This window comes from Cuculus canorus, chromosome 1, assembly GCF_017976375.1.
Source record: "Cuculus canorus isolate bCucCan1 chromosome 1, bCucCan1.pri, whole genome shotgun sequence".
Lineage (NCBI taxonomy): Eukaryota > Metazoa > Chordata > Aves > Cuculiformes > Cuculidae > Cuculus > Cuculus canorus.
This window is the reverse complement of record NC_071401.1, coordinates 17,908,521-17,927,996: the sequence shown is the minus strand read 5'-3', so window position 1 is coordinate 17,927,996 and position 19,476 is coordinate 17,908,521. Positions and strand designations below refer to the sequence as shown.

Below are 19,476 nucleotides of genomic sequence, written 5' to 3'. Positions count from 1 at the left end.
TCCACCAAGACTGGAGAAGGGTCCGGGTGGGATTAAACCTTACAGTGGAGGCTCTCGGTAGGGAGTGACTTTCTGGTTAAGGCGATGCGCTGCGTATAAAGTTTCTGTGTAGCTACTGTATGAGTGCGTGAGGAGTCAGGAATAAGAGGCGCACACACACACACACACACACACCGGGGGCCGGGCAGCCCCTCTTCCCTGCGGGGTTTGTGTCTTTAAAGCGGGCTGGAGCCGGGCGGAGGCGTGGTGAGCCGGGACTGAGTCCGTTTCCTGCTTCCCCGCTCGCAGCTGAGCGGCGGCGGGGGAGGTGCTCGTCGCCCCCCCCCCCAATCCATCCTCCTATCCATCCATCCATCCATCCATCCGCCTATCCATCCATCCTCCCTCCTTCCTGCCTCCTTCCCACCCACCCATCCATCCTCCCACCCATCCATCCTCCCACCGCCCTCCATGGGCCGGCGCGGCCGGCGCTGAGCGCCCGGAGGCAGCGCCCGGGCTGCCGCGATGAGCGGCGGGGAGGTTGTGTGCTCGGGCTGGCTCCGAAAGTCACCGCCGGAGAAGAAGTTACGGAGATACGTAAGTCTCGACCCACCCCAACTCATCTCTCCCTCGGCTCCCGGGAAAGCTGGGTTCCCTGCTCCCTCCTTCCCTCCCTCCCGGCTGCACCTGCCGCGCTGCGGAGCTCGGGAGGGCGAGGGGCGCCCCTGCTCCGGCGGGGAGAGGATGCTCGTGTCTCCCCTCTCCTCGGGCGGGGAGAGGATGCTCGTGTCTCCCCTCTCCTCGGGCGGGGAGAGGATGCTCGTGTCTCCCCTCTCCTCGGGCGGGGAGAGGATGCTCGTGTCTCCCCTCTCCTCGGGCGGGGAGAGGATGCTCGCGTCTCCCCTCTCCTCGGGCGGGGAGAGGATGCTCGCGTCTCCCCTTTCCTCGGGCGGGGAGAGGATGCTCGCGTCTCCCCTTTCCTCGGGCGGGGAGAGGATGCTCGCGTCTCCCCTTTCCCCGGCGGGGAGAGGATGCTCGTGGCTCCCTGACGCCAGGCAGAGGGCTGGGAACACCTCCGAGCCCCCGATGCGGGGCAAGCGGTGCCGGGCGCTCCCGGCACTCTCTCCTTGGAAGCCGTGCAGGTCCGGGGAGGTGGGAATACCTTTGTCCCCAAGAGTAAAGGTGATACATCTCGGGTACCCCCCAACACCCCCACAACCGTCGCTTTCCCCCTCCCCATGCACGGTTCCTATTAATCATTGAACGTAGAACCCTTTGAAGATAGCACCAGTAGCGCTTCGATAGCCTTTTGTGTCGTTAGCGGCTAAGATCAAACACTTCAAAGAAGTTGTAAAACGAGGTCCAAATGCCAGCTCTGTGACATTCCCCACTCGTTGAAAGAAATAACTGTTCTTTGCACCCTCCACGGTCTCACGGTGCATCATCAGAGCTCAGAAACGCAGCCAGATTGAGCTGCATCCCATGACTCGGCACATCGCTCCCCAGGATGAAGCCAGGGTCCTGATCCCTGACTCCAGTGACCAACCTCTGCCAGGCTTCTGCTGACTGGGGGACAGCCTCTGGAACAGAGATGGATGTTCTCCCTTCCTGTGGGCCACCAGCCAGATCGTCCTTTGGTCCCACTGCTTTTGCCTGCTTGTGTTTTGGGAATGGCTGGCAGAACAAGTGCAGCTGGTGTCTCCCAGTGCCTGTTACCAATTGATGGAAGCATCACTGCCTACCCTTGAGAGGGTGGTGGGTGTCTGTAGTCCCATAGCACAGGCTAGGGCAGAGTTGGAGGGATATCTGATTTGTTGTCTGATGTTATCAGCCTTGTCCAAAATGAGTGCAGCCCCATAGGCTGCATCTCCTCACATTAGATTGTGCACCTTGGCAATCCTTTCCTTCTGTGCCTGATCCCCTTTGAGGAAGGATCAAGTTGGCACGGGGCTGCAGGATGGAGCTGCAAGGGAATCCAGTTCTCCCCTCTCCCTGTCCCCTAAATGTTCTTAGACAAAGGTAAAGCCGGGTGTTTGCATGGGAGATATTAAACCCTTAATGTATGTAGGCAGGCTTTATGGACGATGGACAGAATGACTTTGTGCATGCTGAACCGTGGAGGATGCTTTTAGCTTAATGGAGCAAAGCACCTTCCTCCCGCAGAAATCAACTAATTGCTGATCCTGAGTCACCAGTGGCCTTAACTCATCAAACATCATTAGCTCTCCAGCATCTGCCCCATGAAAGGGCGCTCTCTCGCCTTTTGAATATCCAGCTTATGCTCTGGCATTCCAGCAAGAGCTGAATAAATCTGCTAAATGCTCTATGTAAGGGTGTGACACACTGGTGGTTAGTGCTAATTATCCATGTGCATAAGAGTGCTTTTCATCCACATACATCCCAAAGTGCTTTGCAAGCCACCTATGTTTTCAAAACATCCTTGTTCCCCTAAGAGGAAACGCAGCCATGCTGAGATGTGCCTGGCCATCCCACGCAGCCTCCACAGGGCAGGAAGCAATGTTCAGCAGATGTCACTCAAGTGGGATCTCTGTGCCGGAGCGGTCCCTGCACTGTGGTCAGTGGGACTTCCCTTCCAGTCACACCAGTTGTGCCAGCTTCCTGCATCGGTGGCTGGATTTGAAAAAGGCCTTAGCTCGGATTATGGTTTGCTTGGTGGTCCCCTGTCCCCTTGCTTTTTAATGCATTATTGTTAACGTAATAAGACTGCTATAGCCGCAGCATGCGTTCAAGGGGTTGGTGTGTTGATCAAGTTGTTCTCTTCGATAGCTGTTCAGAACAGGTAGGTGTGGTAGAGCCTGAGGCTGATGGCTTTGCTCTCCTAAAACCTGCCTTCATCTGCAACTAACCCACGTGGTTGGACTTTGGTTTTCATGTACAAAAGGTGGGTTTTCAGTCACCACAGTGTTACACTGGCCTCTGCATGGACTTAAAGGGAAGGCGCTGAATCACCAGCTTTGCCACTTCTCTCGTATGCCTTTGGTCTGTATTTTGCTTTGAGACCTCAAAGGAGGAATCTCAGGCTGCAGGATGCTGCTAATCAGGTTTGAAGTTCCTGCTCTGGCTGTATTGACATACATAGATGATAGATTTATTTTTTCTTTGACAAGTGTATTTCAAATGTACATGCCTGCATGTAGGTGTGTTGCTGATGCTGTACTTAAAGTGCTGTGCTTTTGTAAGCCTGGTTTCATTTTGGTGTTACTTTTCAAGGAGATCTTGGGCAAAAGGGGCAGTTGCTGGATTTTCTTTCTAACTTTGATCCAGAATGGCTGGGGAAGGGGACTCTTCTCCACACCTGATCCACATAGCATTAATTTGCATTCATGGCAATACGTGCTTGGTTTCAGTTCAGCGGATTCTGTTTATGTGATATTTAGTGATATTTTAAATAGAATCTCTTTGTACAATGCTCTGGTAAATGTTGGAGTCCAGAGTTCCTCAGCTGCTGGCTGACTTTCATCTAATCAAAAAATGACTGCTTCAAGGTTAAGACGAATCATACCTCTTTTCTGCCTTGTAACTGGCGACGGGTTTGTGTAGACCCTAGGCAGCTCAGCTGTGAGCTCGAATGAGCGTCTGTAGTATTCATAATAAAAGATAATCAAATAATTGAAGGTCAAAAGTAATGGAGATACCAAGATATCACCTTCCACTCCGTTCTCTTTGGGACACCAAGCTCCATATTCGGCTTACTTGATTTTATTATTATTTTTTTTTCAAACAAACACTTTTGTGCCTTCATGGAATCACAGAATGGCTTGGGCTGGAAGGGACTTTTAAAGGTCATCTAGTCCAACCCACCCAGCAATGAGCAGGGACATCTTCAGCTAGAGGAGGTTACTCAGAGCGCGATCCAACCTGACCTTGAATGTTTCCAGGGATGGAGCATCTACCACCTCCCTGGGCAGCCTGTGCCAGTTTCTTACTACCCTCAAAATAAGTGATTTCTTCCTTATATCTAGTCTGAATCTCCCCTCATTTAGTTTAAAACCATTATCCCTTGTCCTATCGCAACAGGCCCTATTAAAAAGTCTGCCCCTACCTTCTCCCCTTCTGACTCTAATGCATGGAAGGGTCTCCTCGTATGCAGTCACAGCACAGAGCTGTCCTTTAGTTCTCCTCTTGGCTCCTTCTCAACCTTCCCATGAAAAAAAAAAAATAAAATAATAAAAGCTAGTCCCTAAACAAACCTCTTGGCTTTAGTTGTGTGACCGATGAGGCGAGACCAGTGCATGTTGTGCTGGTCTGTACTGACTCACTGTCTCCTGGTGCTCTCTCACTGGACATGCCTGTCTGTTTTCTCTCGTTTTAGACGTGGGTTTAGAGTGGTGTTTTGTATTTCTCTGCTACCTGGCATGATGGGCTCCAGGGGTGGGCTCTCTGTCGGAAAAGTAATGTGAAAAAGAACTGCTGTCGTTGTAGAGGAGTCTTGGCTTTTTATCATTAAATCGGTCTGCTTTGCCTGTTCATTTGTGTGCTGTGAAGTCAGTGTTATTTTCTGTCTGGCTGATATCTGTGTCTACAGTTCTGACTGAAACAAAAGCTTCTCATTTTGTACTGGGTTTAGAATCCTTTACTGCTCCCCGTGCCCCTGTCTGGTTTAACTGGGGGGGAGAGTTTGGCTTTGTGCATCAGTGGTCACTTTTACACCAAGCAGCAGTTTAATGAAGATCATTGGCAGACCTGTCCCACTGTGGTGGGGTGAGTGGAAAAGGTTGAGGAGGGTCTGATGGGCTGATTTACTAATGACATTCCAGTGCGTAGGGGGAACTCTCTGATAAAGAGTTTCTTTTGGCTACTGAGGTAGACCCTTCATATCCCACTTGTAGATACATAGCAAGGATATCCTCACTAGATGAGGATGTAGGTTGTGAATTGAGGTAGGACTACGGGAGCAGAGAAGTCTTAGGCTGCTCAAAAGGTTGGGGTACCCGATGAGGTTTAGCACCGTGCTAATCAGGATGAAATTTTAGAGCAGAGGGAGAAGAAAAGAAATCCCTTTAACTCCACAGCAAAATACAAAGAAATAGGTGTAAAGCAAAATTATGGGGTTTTTTTCCTTCTCTAAGGAGTTTTAATGGGGAACTCTCATATTCAGCTGTGCCGTGCCTAATCCAGGATGCTCCTCTCTACCAAAAATAGGCAACAGTTGCAGAAACTTGAGAGAAAAGCACCAGAAAATTAGAAGAAACCCAGAAAATGTGGAAAGACTGAAGGAAATGATGTTGTTTAGTCTAGGGATGAGAGGACTGAGAGGAGAAATAACAGACCTAGAGTATGTCAAAGGTAGCTGTGAAGGGCAAGGGAGTAATCTCTTTGTGTCTAGTGGTGGGAGGCCAAGAAGTGCTTATCCTGAACGGCAACAAGGGAAACAAGTGTTAGGAAAAAACTGTTTAAACTCTGATCGCTGGAGGAGTGGAGCAGTGGAACAGATGGTTTGAGATGGGCTTGGAGTCTCCATTGGTGGAAGTTTCGATGGGCAGGTTGGCCAAACAGTGCTTTTGAGGCAGTGGAATAAATTTGACAAATTTTCCAGAAGTGTCTTCCAATGTTGGTTTGGGTGAATTTATGGATTTTGAGCATGAACTCATAAAGGCATAGCAAAGAGGCTTTTGAGCACAGCATAAATCAAGTCACCTGGACCTGCTGATGGGACTCAAGGGGTCTCTTACCCAAAGCAGACAAGTTCTTTGTAGAAAGTTATGTCAGCACTAACTCCATGACATTGCATTGTTGCACCTAGCTCCTCCCATGTTATCGCCAGGCTTGATTCAAAAAGACCATCAGACATTTTAGCTGTTGTCATCTGCCCCATGATTCAGAGGAGGGATAAACACTTGCTCCACAGGAGAAGATTTTGCAGGTCAAGGGGTGCATTTTGATCGCAAGGGCAGTGCTCGCCAGCACTGCTGCAGCACCACCTCTCTTGTGCAATGCTGCACAAAGGTCACGCCCTATAACTTGTTTCTGTGCTGCATCATTGCTGATGAGTCAAAAAACATACAATCTCTTCCCTGCAATCTTCTCTTGAGGTCATGTTGTTTGAGTAAGGGGCTGTGTTCCTTTGCCCAGTGTACCATCTTCCAGCAACAGTCATAGAATCATAGAATAGTTTGGGTTGAAAGGGACCTTAAAGATCATCTAGTTCTGACTCCCTTGCCATGGGCAAAGACATGTTGCACTAGATCAGGCTGCCCAAGGCCCCATCCAACCTGGCCGTGAACACCTCTAGGGATGGGGCATGCACAACCTCCCTGGGCAACTTGTGCCAGTGTGTCACCACTCTCATGGTGAAAAAATTCTTCCTTATGTCTTGTCTAAATCTGCCCTCTCCAGTTTATACCCATTCCCCCTTGCCCTATCACCACAAGCCTTTGTGAACGGTCCCTCCCCAGCTTTCTTGTAGCCCCTTCAGGTAATGGAAGTTCACTATAAGGTCTCATTGGAGCCTTCTCTTCTCCAAGCTGAACAAGCCCAACTCTCTCAGCCTGTCCTCATATGGGAGATGCTCCAGCTGTCTGATCATATTTGTAGCCCTCCTCTGGACCCATTCCAACAGTTCCATATCCTTCTTATGTTGAGGATTCCAGAACCGGACACAATACTCCATATGAGATCTCACAAGAGAGGAATAGAGGGGCAGAATCATCTCCCTTGACCTGCTGGCCACACTTTTTTTGATGCATTCAGGTGGTGGCACATTGTTATCGTGCTACTCTTGATCTAATAACTTGCTACTTGAGGGATGGTTATAGGGACGATGGAGTCAAACTGTTCTTGGTTGTATCAGGTGAGAAAATAAGGGGCAACTATTACAATTCAGCTTTGGAGGTTCAGGTTGGATCTTAGGAAAGCTCATCTAGAAGGAGGATCATGGTGTAGATGGGCAGGTTCCTACAGAGGCTGCAGAGTCTAATTCTTTGGAGGTTTTCAAGATCTGGCTAGAGGAAATCCCAGCTGACCTGATCTGGTCACACCTCAAATGCTAGGTTGGACTACATACCTCCCTAGGTGCCTCCAGCCCAACATTTCTGATACCTCTGTAGCATGGCACATTTTGGACCCACCAATTTAGGAAGCAATGTAGCTGCTTTAGCCCAGCTCCCTGTCCAGGTGGATAGTCCTTGTTTTCTTTTCCATCAACATAGGCAACCTGGGTGGAAGTGCTGTGCTGGGGCAGCTCTTCAACTGCTGAAACTCAGATCGGTTTGGTCAGGGCTAACACTCTACCTGAGGCATTGCGTCAATCGAGGTGGCCGTGTTCATACAGGTAAGGAGTCCAGATGTTGTGTGGGGAGTGAAATTTGTATATTTTCCTGGTGCTTTGGTTTTGTTAAGACAGTTTGAGTGAATCTTCAGCTGTCTGTCACGACTTCAGAGCTAGCTGATGGTCCTGGCAAAGTCCACGGTACATGTAGAAGATTGATGGTGGCAAAGCACAGGTTGAACTTAAGAAAGACAAACAACACTTAAGGAAAGTGTAACAGGAAGCTGGCCTCATTTCTCTTTGGAAGAGAGCAGGAGTGATACTGAAACCATTTTCTTTTTTTTCTCTCTTTCTTTTAGCAAGTGTCAGATGCAAGAGGTGATGTAATAGTGTTTACCAGACTGAAGCACATAATTTATAGTAGTGACTCAAAGGCAGAGCACATATTATTTACTTGGATTATGGTAGCAACTGAGGTGACTGGGATTAGGGCTTGATGCACTGTGTTTTTGGTGAAGTGTCTGGTCAGATGGGGAAACCAAGACATGGAGCGAGTCAGTGGTTTGGCCGCACTTGTGTTCAGGGTCATTCCCACATCTGTGAACTCAACTTGGCTTCATTACTTCCACCTGAGCCAAGGAGGTCCGAGCTCCTCACATGCCACTGCAGATGCATGAAACTACAGAAATGGATTGCAACTGACCCACAGAAGTAGATTGTACTTCCAGTAGGGATTTAGACAGCGAAAGTGCCAAGGTCCTCTAGGGGCTCTCTGAGATGAGTGGATCCAACAGATTTGGGATTTACTACTTTTACTACAAAGTGTGTTTGTCCCTGGCTCAGGAGGTGGAAGAAATGAGAGGCTTCAATTTACTCCAGGTTGTGCAGAGAGCAGCAACAGAGCTGAAAGAGTTTTCTGAACTTCTGTCACTGCTGTATAGCATGGCCTCTCCTTCACCTCTCGGCCCATCTCCATGGGATAGTCCCATCCTGCCAAGGATTTGGGGGGGGGGAAAGAAAGATTAAGCCCAGAATCAACAACATGCAAGTCCTTATTATCCAACACCATCCTTTGGCTGGGTAATTTTATGGAATTTTAATTGTTGCACACCTAGACATATCGTTTAGCCAAGAGTCATCATGTAAATACAGGCTGTTGTGATTTCCTCATCCAGAGCTGCAATTGGGAAGCCTAGCCCTGTCACCAGGACTGTTAAGAGCCTGGCCCGTGCCGCCAACTGGAGCACCTGGCTCTGGAGAGACTCCTGCAGTTCCTGAGTATCCAGAAAGTCTCTTGGAGCTTGCTGGACCTCTGCTTCAGGTCACTGAGCAGCAACTACAGCAGCATTCCTCCTGTTGGGCAGTGCAGATGCATAAGCCGGGGGCAGATCTGCCTCCAGAGTTTCATTTGGTATCTTCACAGTATAGCAATAGCTCCTGTAATTCTGTTCAAATAACAAAAGTAGCTTGAGAAAGAAAAATCCCCATTCTGGTTGATACATCACATTATCTCTGTGCCTCATCTCTACTCCTTTGTCAGCATGCACCACCATGGGCTCGAAAGGAGCAGAGCTGGGAAAGGCTGGGTTGGGTTTTTGTTTGTCTTTTCTACTGTCATCCCAACTGAGAAGACATCACTGTTAGAAATTACTTGTTTCCACCCTTGCACACCACTAAGTCAATATCCCGCCATGGCTGGATGCTTTTCGGCAAAAGCTTTCAGAGTTGCTGGCCTGGAAGTGCTGGTACAAAGCGGTCCAGGTCTTTCTCTCAAAGAGGGATGAGAGGTTTTGCTTCTCCTTAGGCTTTTTCTGTCCAAATCTGAGGAAACTGGATCAGCACCTGAACGCCTTGCTGCCGAGTGAAGCTAGTTTTGTGTTTATCACAGGTTAAACCAGTGACTAATTGGCAATGAACACGGAGGCTGGGTAAATGCAGTCAGTGTAGAGCATCTCTTTTCCATCCTATTCATAGTTAATAATAGAAAAAGCAAATATTCAGCATGTGTAATTGTGGAGAACTGACCTGAGGCCTTAAAAAGTGACCCAGGCCATGTGCACGCCTCTAGGCAAACATGATTGCACCTAAGGCATGCCTGCAACAACCTGATTTTAGAGTGCACAAGGAGGAGTCCCTCAAGGTCAGCATGCAGACCTGCACAGTGCAGTTGTACATATGTCATCAATCGTATTTAGCCATAAAGCAATTGAAATATATGCTGTGTTTAAATTTAAAAAAATAAATAGATAAATAAAAAAAACCCAGCCAACCTTACAGTAGTCTTTAGCTTGCAAACTGTGCCTTTAAAGAACGAGAGGAAAATATGAGTGCTGGAAGCATATGTTTCTTGCTGTGTAAGATAGCCAGCGGTGCTTGTTTCTCCAGTGAATCTGGAATAATTTCATGCCAGCAATGTGGGGGAGGGATTTCATCTCTGGATTTGTCTTTTCGTACTCAGTTCCTTTTTTTTTCCTGAGCTCTTACGCAGTTTTCCTGGAGAAGGTTAGGATCTGGGAAACCTTGCATCATTCTGGTTGTCTGCATTAAGCTAATAACTAGAAACTAACTTTTCTGGCCAAATGTGAATATCGTCACCCCAAAATGGTGCCTGTTTAGGAGGTTCACTCTTGGGACAGAAATGGGACATATTTATGTATAGTTTAAATCTGGGTTTGAAGCAGGAGCAGTTGGGAACAGCTTCTAGACGTTTCTGTATTAAGCATTCAGATTGATTCTTCCTTTCTGTTCCTTGGAAAGCTTTTCCATCTTTTTCACATGGCCTCTAAATTTTTAAATCCTGTATCTCTTTTTTTCCTGTAATCTATGAAGAGAAATATCCTCAGGTTGGTTTTTTTATTATTTATTATTTCTTTTGCTTCCCAATGCCTTTTGAACATGTCCAAAAGATTTTCACCGTGTCTTCTGGATTCAAGATGCTGTCGTAACAGCATCTCAGTACTTGTTGTGCATCTTATTCCATTTAAACATGGTATTTCCCAAAGGCGTTTGCTTTGGAAGGCGTTTAGACATCTCTTTGGGGGAGTTCCAGCTCTTGCATCCATATGGTGAGATGGAAATAACATTTTGAGTCAAAGATCTGTGAACTTTTGAATTTTGTAGATTTTCACCAGCTAAGTTTTGTTGATGATCACAGCTGCTGCCTCGCCCATTTAGGTTCCTCGCTGACCTGTGTAGCCCCATGGATTTCTGTGTGAGTGCCAAAAGATGCAAACTAAACTAAAGTAAATGCTAAAGAATGCTAATGCTAAAGAAACTACTTGGCCACTTGATGTAATACCCAAACAGAGTTTATATCTCATTTCCAAAACCGATTAGTAAACCTTCCTTTACCTTTTCTGGAAACACTGAGGTGTCTTCTACATTTTCAACTTCAAAGAGCTGTGTCATGCATGCATTCTAGGTCTGGCACTGTGTGTTGATGTTGAACTCGTTCATACTTATATTTGCATTTTTTTTATCTCATGGTGATGTCAGTAATCATGTTAAATGGGGTTATTAGTCACTGCTGATCTCTTCTGCAGATCTTCATCCACATACTTATTTAAGCATCTTTTGGGGCTTATTTGTTTATTTGTAGGGGAGAAATGTGTTTTTTTCACTATTCCTTGGATGCTCTTGATTTGCAACAGTGCCCCAGGGAAGATTAGCTGTGTATTTCAGCTCAGGGTTTCAGTACTCCTTAGCTGCTTCTCCTGTGCAATGTCCTGCTCACTGCTCCTATAGAGGCCACCTTGGCACCTCCAGATCTCCTTCCTTCTCTACCTCACTTCCATGCGAGTACTGTGCTTGAGAACCATCCAGCACAGGAGAGGGCAAAGACAATAAACGCCCCTTTTGGCTTATTGAGAGTAGAAAACAGCCACTCTGCTTCCATCAATGCCGCGCACAGCTCATTTGATTCTGGGTCTCTGTGTTGTTCCTAAATAACTCCCTTCAGATAAGAAGCTCCCAGGAAAACCTCATTTGCTTTGACCCAAGAAGAATCAATGACTTGAGGCTTGTGTTCTCCTTCTCTCTCGCCTCTCCTGCCTCCCTCGCCCACTGTACACTGCACACAACGTCAGACCAGAGTTTCCAGTGAGGCGATGGGGGAATAGAAGAGCTCATTGTTTCAGGGGTCAGGGCACAGGGCCAGAGTGGCAGGAGAGAGGGGAGCGGAGGTGGTGGCTGAGCCCCACTGTCACCTCCAGACCGGTCTTATATTCTCTGTAGTGGCAGCCATGCAGACAGTGAGCAGTCTGACTGTGGCCAGTTTAAAGCTTTTGAGGGTGGGGAATAAATAAAATAAATGAAAGAAAAAAGAGTGGAGACAGGAAGAATAGATGGGATGTGGGGAATGACAGGGGTCCTGGTTGTGCCAGGTGGATGGAGATGCTGAGAAATGATGCAGGCTGGTATCTGCAGGAGGCTAGAAATTGGAGATTAATGTTTGTACCTAGCCCTAACTGTTTGGATCTGTCTCTGAGCCCTCTGTGTGCATGGAGTGAGGCACGACAGGGAGATTTCCTGCCAATGATCAGGACTTTATCCTGCAGCAATGCGTGTGTGGGTGGACCCCTGACACCAGAGTCTTCGGAGAAGGTTGACGAGAGTGATTAGGAGCCTGGGAAAGCTTTACACGAAAAACCTCCAAAACAGTGAGGGATGGCCACCGTACAAAGAAAGTGAATGAGAAAGTGCCCTGATAAAATCCTGCAGGGCTGTAGTCTGTGCAGAGCAGGGCTAGCATTTTAGCTTGGCTTGCAGGACTTCCTAAGGGAGCACCCCAAGGTCCTTCTCCTGGGAGGTGGCCAAAAGTATTTGGCACATCACCAAAGCACAGTGGGCCCTTATTGCAGGTAGTGGGTGTCCCAGCACCCCTTCACCTGAACCCACCATTGGAGAGGTGAGATTTGCACTCAGAAAAGGTGATCAGAAGTTTCAACGAACATCAAACATAGAAGGGGAGCCTCTTGCAGATGTTATAGCTTGTAAAATCTTTTTGTCTTTGCCATCCTCCATCAAGTTCTGCTTCCACTATAGATGTGCTATGGGGGAGAAACAAGCCTCTTCCTAATGAGTCTGAATTTGCATCTTTTAAAGGAGATAAGATATGAATAATGCAAGTATCTGCAATGGTAGAAGTTGATACCGTGAAGTGAACACTGGAAATGAACAAAATTGATGGTTTGAAGTTTCAGCCAAGTGAGAACAGGACTTTGCTAGGGATGAGGCTCCCTCCACCTGCCTTTTTGGAGATTCCACCTGCAACAGGGTGTGCTTTGGTCTGAGACTAGCTAGATCCAGCATTGTATCCATGGAGTTACTCCCAGAGCTCCCCTTTGAGCTCTTGCCTTGCACTCCCTTTAAAATCAACCTGAGAGAGGGCCTGGAAGGACCAGGCCATTGTCTCAAACACTTGCAAAACGTGTTGGCTGAGGCTTCCACTGGGAACCAATCAATACACGCTTTTTAGCGTCAAATCAGTACAGCCAGCTGGCGTGCAAACAGGCTGATGTATCATCTGCTGTCACTGGGAGGCATACCAAGGAGCGAGGTTTGAAGGCAGACTTATGTGTAGAGAAGAAGGTTGTCTACAGTTTTGTTTGGTTTTTTTTTCCAATACTGAGAGTGCTTCACATGCAGCAGAAGGCAGGGCGTCTTACAAGGTGGTGTCATGGGCAGTGCTTCGCAAAATACTCTATGCGTAGTGTCTGTTAGGCATTCACAGTGGGGCTAAAAAATAGTATTTGTCTTGAGGCAGATGGAAATTGGACCTCATGCATTGGTCTGGTTTCTGTCCTGTGCTACATGTAGGATGTTCATGAGGCCTTATGTATGAGTTTTTTAGTTAACTAGGGTGTTTGATGAAAATAGTCTGTGTGTGATGTTTCTTTATCCGTCCTGCCTTTCGGAAGAGTCTGCCATGACCCACTAAATGCTGTTAAATGCAGTCATTAGGGCTAGATAGGGTGAAGTGTGGACCTGCTGCTCTGACATGCTCATAATTTCAGATAAGATCGAGTTGTTGAGTACCACTTGGGAATGAGAAGCTTCAAGATTTGCATTTGTAATTAAGAACAGTCTTTTAAAGCCTATTCTTTGCATTTCTTTGTACCTGAAGCCTCCTGCTAACCAACTGTAGCTCAGATTGTGGAGGAAGGTGAGAAGCCAGAATGACGTGTTTGGAGTTTACGTGCTCCCCTCTGCTGCGTGCACTACTGCTGAATCAGCTGTAATTTAGTCAAGGTTTGATCTTTTTTTTCATTGTGGAAAGGCCTGGTCAAAACCTTGGACTTGTTTCCTTCAAAGTATGAGAGAGTTTTGACTCATTATATATAATTAAAAAAAAAAAAAAATCAGTATGCCAGAAAACCACTCGCCAAGGAAGGATCAGAAATGCAGCTGCTGTGCTCTCAAAGTTGTATCTCGTTTACCCATTCCCAGTCAGTGGCTATTCCTGGATATTGTTATATCTACTTCTCCCATTTTCCCACCTTTATGCTTTTGTAGCCAAAGCCCAGTGATGTGTGATGTGAGCCGGGCTTGGGTTCATTGTCTTTCCCCCAGCCTTTGGTCCTTGCACTTCCAACTTTCTCACTAATAGTCATCTACGCACCCGGGATATTACAGGGTATTGGCATTATAGCACCAAGATGAGTTGCAAACACAGATGATTTTAGCCTTGCATATCTCAACAGGATGAAGAGTTGGTGCAAAGGATTGGACACTCAATGAGTTTTCCCACCTTTCCACCCTTGTGTTGCCAGGTTGCTTGCTGGACTCTTGGGTCTTTGCTGTCCCTGCTTTGTGAATAGGAAATTAAAGTGTACGGATATTAAGTGAATCTTTCAGGGTCTGCAACACGTCCATCACAGAGCTGGGAACCAGACAGCAGCATCCTTCAGTCTCATCATCGTCTTAGCTGTTTCTAAGCTGTATTCTGGCATGCACTGTCCCTGCAGTCTCATGTTAAGAAACTCCAAGTTTTCTGAGCCAAGTTCACCTCATGTGTGCCTTGCCTTGAAGTCCATCAGATGAGGTCAAGAGTGAATTCAGCCTGTTTAAAAACTCAGGCCGGCTGCCAGACAGGAAAATCTGATGAGTGGAAAGTCAATCAGACATGGGAAAGGAGGGGGAAAAGGCAAGTGGCTGTTGCCGGCACTGCATTCGTTGTGGCTTGGCAGTGAGTTTGTGCTACATTGCAAACATTGGTGGATTTACTTTGTTTTGGGAGTAAACACGTGGCAGTGCACACATGTGCTGGTAGGTGAACTGGATTGGGTAATAAGAGTAAATTTTGCTCTGCTTTGGAGAGGCTGGGCCTAAAACATGGTCTAACAGCGATGCGTATAATTTTGTATGGTGAGCTGGTAATTTACTGTGATGTTTTGGCCATCCACAGAACAGCTAGAGGCTGTTAAGATAATTTAGTAGATGTTTGTGGTTATAAATACGTTTCCATCGTGACTAAGGATTCTAATAGGTATTAAATTCAGCCAAGGGTATTTTAGTATTCTATTTTTTTTTTATTGCATACTCCCCGGCGTTTCTGTTTTGATGTATTAATTTTAAGGAATAAGCTGAGGGATGGCTTATGTTCTTTAATGTGTAAAATGTACGTTGTAAAAGGAAAAAAAAAAAAACCACTGGGTGATACAATTAATTTGGTGTCATCCAGTTGTTCAGCAGTGGGGCTCTGGGGTGTCTTACTCTTGGCTGCTGATAAGGTAGGTGTGTTGAGTGATGTGCGAAGCTATTGTAATGCAATTCTTTGTTGTATACATGTTTTACACATTATTTTGGGTAAAAGGGGCAATAGTCTTTTCCATCCATATTAACCTCATGCAAGATAAGTTGTGCAGAATTAAAAAACTATTTTTGGAATTTTAACACAACTGCATCCAAATGTCAAAGTGCCCACTGTGCTCAGGACCTCAAAACCCCCAGGACCTTAGCACTGGATTGCCAGCCATGTCCTGCAAAGACCTCCCTTCCATCTCTGAGAAGCAGGCAATGTAAGAAGCGATGTGATCTGCTGTGGGAATGCCTTGGCTCTCCTACTCTGCTGTCTTATTCTGAATAATAACAACAAAAATTTTGAAGGCTTAGTTTGGAATTGGTTAGCTCTCCAAAAATAGGTTCTCCCTGGAGCTATCTCCTACTTCCTGCTGGGCTGGAAAAGCTGTGCTGACAGCCTTTGCGCTTGGATATTTAGGCATCTTTTGGAACCTAGAACATGAAGGAATGCAAAATAATAGAGGAAGTAAGTTGAACTTGTTAAATTTCAGACAGAATTCCCCCGCGCACTCCTCCCACATAGAAAGGCACCTGAGCCAAACCCCAGTCTTTGAAAATATTTTTGAGATCTTCCAGGTTGTGGAGCTCAAAAGTTTGAGATCTTTCAGGCTAGACCCTCTTTCTATAAATAATAGCTCTTGACCTAAATGCATCTGAGCTTCTGAAAAGTTTGGACCCCAAACAGGGCATCTTTGCAACTCTGTCTTCATGTGCGTTGTGTTGGGAAAAAAAAAAAACACAAAAAAAACCCCAAAGAAAACCCCAAAACAAACAACAAACTTCTGTTCTTCTAACAGTCTCAAGGAATAGCTGATACCATCTGGTCTATCTTAGGAGTTTGTCATCAAGAGCTTTATCTCCACTTGCCTTCGGGATGATGGGCTCAGCCTGGAAGCAGCAGGCTCAGAGGTTTCCTCTCTGCAGCTCTCTTTGTAACCTCATCTTTCCTTTCTCCTTTTCATCCAATCTCTAACATCTAGAGGGTTGTCAGTAAACCCACTTTTCCCAGTGTGTGACTTGTATTCTGCTTGCTGAGGACGTGGTTTTATGGCACTGAGTAGAATCATGTCTGCAAGTCCATCTTAAGATGAGTAGGAATGAGCACAGAAAGGCAAACAGAAAGGCCATCCCTGTGCTGTAGAGCATCCGAGAAACCCACTCTGAACCTCTGCCTTGACACCCAGCCATGCTATGAGGAGCAACCCCCATTCCAAGCAGGACTCCACGAAACTAAGGCCAAGATATAAAAAAGCAGTATTATTAACTTGACTCAACATGTGGTGAGCCTGGGCTTAGAAAGCTGGAAAAATCCACGTTTCCAAAGTGGTTGATTAGCAATCTTAGTGTGAAATTCTTTCCTCCATCCTCCCACTTTAAGTTCTCCATAGAGATTAGTAGGATGATGCAAATGGCTGGTATTTCACCCTGCTGCCTCCCCAGCTACACCAGCACCAGCTCTAAAACCCATGTCAGGAACAGAAGTTCAGAAACAGTGTCTCAACCTTTCCCAGCTTGTTTTTCCCATCTGTTTTTAACAGTGTGTTCCTGTCACTTGGACTTTTCTGGGCTCGATCTTGTGATCCCTGATGTGGTATGGCATTTCCAGTTTATTAGGAATGCTTTTGTTTATTTGCTGGGTGGGATTTTTTTCTTTCTTTCTGTCTTTCTTTTTCTTCCTTTTCCCTAGGTTGAGTGGAGGCTTTTTGCCTTGGCTGCCAATACAAACGTCCTCTCTGTGCTGGGAGGTGCCACCCACACCCGTCCTCTCTGTAATCAGGACAGTTATCTCAGTAGTTGCAAGTCCTTTGAGTGGTTTGGGGCCTTTTATTAAACAAAAAGGAAGGCTGATTATTTTTTCTGTCCTTTTCTACCATTTTTTAATAAAAAGCCAAGTCTTGGAGCACTAAAACAAGTGAATTTTTAAAAATCAGTCATCTTTTTTTTAACCTTATTAAGGAAGACCGGCAAGAAGGGACTTGGGGCTTGAGTTTGCTGGTGGTGTTTTCAATTTATCCAGCCTGTCTCTGCTTTTCTTAGCAGATTGACTTTATTGCCTGTTGCACACAAGCATGAATTTGCTTCTGAGCTGGAGGTGTCTGGACCAGCCTTCACGTTGCTCCGTCTCTCTGTTTTGCATAGAAATCACCACGCTTCCTCTAGTGCTGGACAAATATCATCAACAGATGGGTATCAATGCCAGAACAATACTTGGGATTGTGGATCAGCTCTGCCTGTAGTGTGCTACTCTCTGTAACCTGCATGTCCTTCTCTAAAACCTCCTTTGTTTTCCTTGAAGTAAATGAAGCAATACATTTCAGAGGCCTGTATTCAGTCCTGGCTGGCATAAATCCCACTCTAAGAATTCAAAGATGATTAGTTGCTTTTTTAAAATGCTTTCAGCTGTACCGTACCAGCCCATGAAGCACATGGTAGTGTGAGAAGCTGCAGTCTGAGTCCACAGGGCTGGTGTTTCATGGGGGTTTGCATCCAAAAAGCATTGTTTAAATGAGTGTGAAAGTCCTGTGAGCATCCAGCTGTAGGGGGACAGGGCTTGCGGTGGCATGGGCTCTCATGCACCTTACTGGAGCTACCAGCCCTTGCACCACCAGAAGCAGGTGCTCTAAGTCATCTTCTTGGCCTGGGGGTAAGGGAGGCATGGAAAGCAGATCACACATCTCTGTCAGGCTTATATTTATTAAACTAAACGGTCTCAACTGCATTGCTAAGCCAAGAGGGTAAATCTAGCAAATGCCACACGGCTGCAACAAGCTAAGAATACAGATGGGACTGATTTGGTTTGGGACGGTAAAGCATCAGGACCAAACCTTTGGTTGTTGTGATCTGTGAAAGGTCCTTTGATCAAGAAAAGGTGCTGCCGAACTCCTTTCCTACTCCTGTGGTCCTGTACAAAAGCAATCCACATTCATCGTCATTTGTTCAGTGTGGAGGAAGTCTTTGTTCTTTGCCATCTGGATCAGAATTTGGGTCTGTAACCATAAGGGTTTGCAATCGAAAACCATTTACATAGCCAAAACTACCCAAAAAAGCTTGGAAGGTCCTGGGGAGCTCAAAATTTCTGTGTCTGCTTTTTGAGTCTTTAAATGTTGGTCTTCCCAAGAAAGCAGAGATCCCTCCAGAGACGATGCATCTCTGATTGCTTCCAGCCAAGCAGCAGGAGCATGTTTCTGTCCAGTGAATCTGGTTTCTGCATCAGGTTTCTCAGAGAGGAGCCTTCGCGTTGCTCCGTCTTTCCATTTTGCATTGTGCTTCCCTCCAGCGTTGGAGGGATACAGATCAGTATCAATGCCAGAGTAATACTTGCTCTAAGGCAAAATGAGTTTTTTAATATCCTCTCCCAAAATAAAAAGGAATCTGTGCCTGTTTCTGGGATTGCCTGGGACATGCTTTGGGCAGCATCTGCCCAAGGGTGCTCCCAAAGACCTCACGTCCTCCCGTGCAGATTAATATTTGCTGGTACCCAGCATTAAACGAAGTTGAGGTGAACCTCATCTTCCTGTTGCATTAATTAGGCTTGTTTAATGGTAGACAGCATAAAAATAAAAATAAAAGGAACCAGCTGTTAGAAGGACTGATTGCAAGCACAGATGCTTTGGAGCAGGGTCAGGGGGACAGTCTGCATGTGGCAGCCGGTCCTCAACCACATGCCTTCTCTGGATTCAGAACTGAGGGATGTGGAGGAATAAAACACCAGGCAGTACCATTCCGCTTGGATGGATTAATCTGACTTGTTGCAATACGCAGAATTAGCCTTTAGGGGTTTATTTTTAACATTGGGGAAGGCCTTGTCTGCTGGAAATAAAATTGATCGATATGCGCTCAGGGTTCTCGTCTGGCTTGAAATGGCTCAGTGATGGATATGCTTTGCAGAGCCCTTGACCATCGCCCTGCACCGGTGCTTGGGGAGGGAGATCAGGAGGGGTGAGGATGGGGCGGATGCTGCTGAGCCTGAGTGGAATTTGGCCTCTGGGGACTTTTGCCCCAGGGATGCCAGGGTTTTATGCCCTCTCGGGGCCAGCTTTCATCCTGCAGCAGGATATTGAAAATAATAGGGTTTTCTCATCCTCATGGCTGTTTTATGAGCCAGCCTCTAACAGTGTCCCTGTTTCCCCAAGGGAAGCGGCTGCTAATTTTTTTCTTTACTTGTTAGCCAGAGGATTTCTGAACAAGGTTTTCAATATTCATAGACTTAACTGTTTTGTGGAAAAGGGGCCATTGGTTCCTCCAATTTCATCTCAGATCATTAACTCTATGCTACAGCTTTCCTTTGCCATCTTTTATTCTCTGTGTCCTTCGTGAGTGCTGTTTGGTTTTTATCGCTCTGTGTATCCTTTCAGCAATAACACTAGCGTATTTGTTAATATTAATTGACATACATGCAACAAATGTCACGCAAGGATCACAGAAGCCGTTGCCTTGGAGAAATCAGTGTATTTATGCCACATGGGGGA

At 46.3% G+C, this 19,476-nt stretch overlaps 1 protein-coding gene across 1 annotated transcript in view; it reads left to right on the top strand.

Annotated features, from left to right (window-relative positions):
* The first annotated feature begins 329 nt into the window (after nt 1-329).
* The window catches only part of GAB2 (GRB2 associated binding protein 2), a 103,815-nt gene continuing 84,668 nt past the window's right edge, over nt 330-19,476 (top strand). The window contains exon 1 of the mRNA XM_009566444.2: nt 330-576. Coding sequence (XP_009564739.2) covers nt 505-576 — 72 coding nt within the window. The 5' untranslated portion in view covers nt 330-504. The remainder of the gene's footprint in view (nt 577-19,476) is intronic.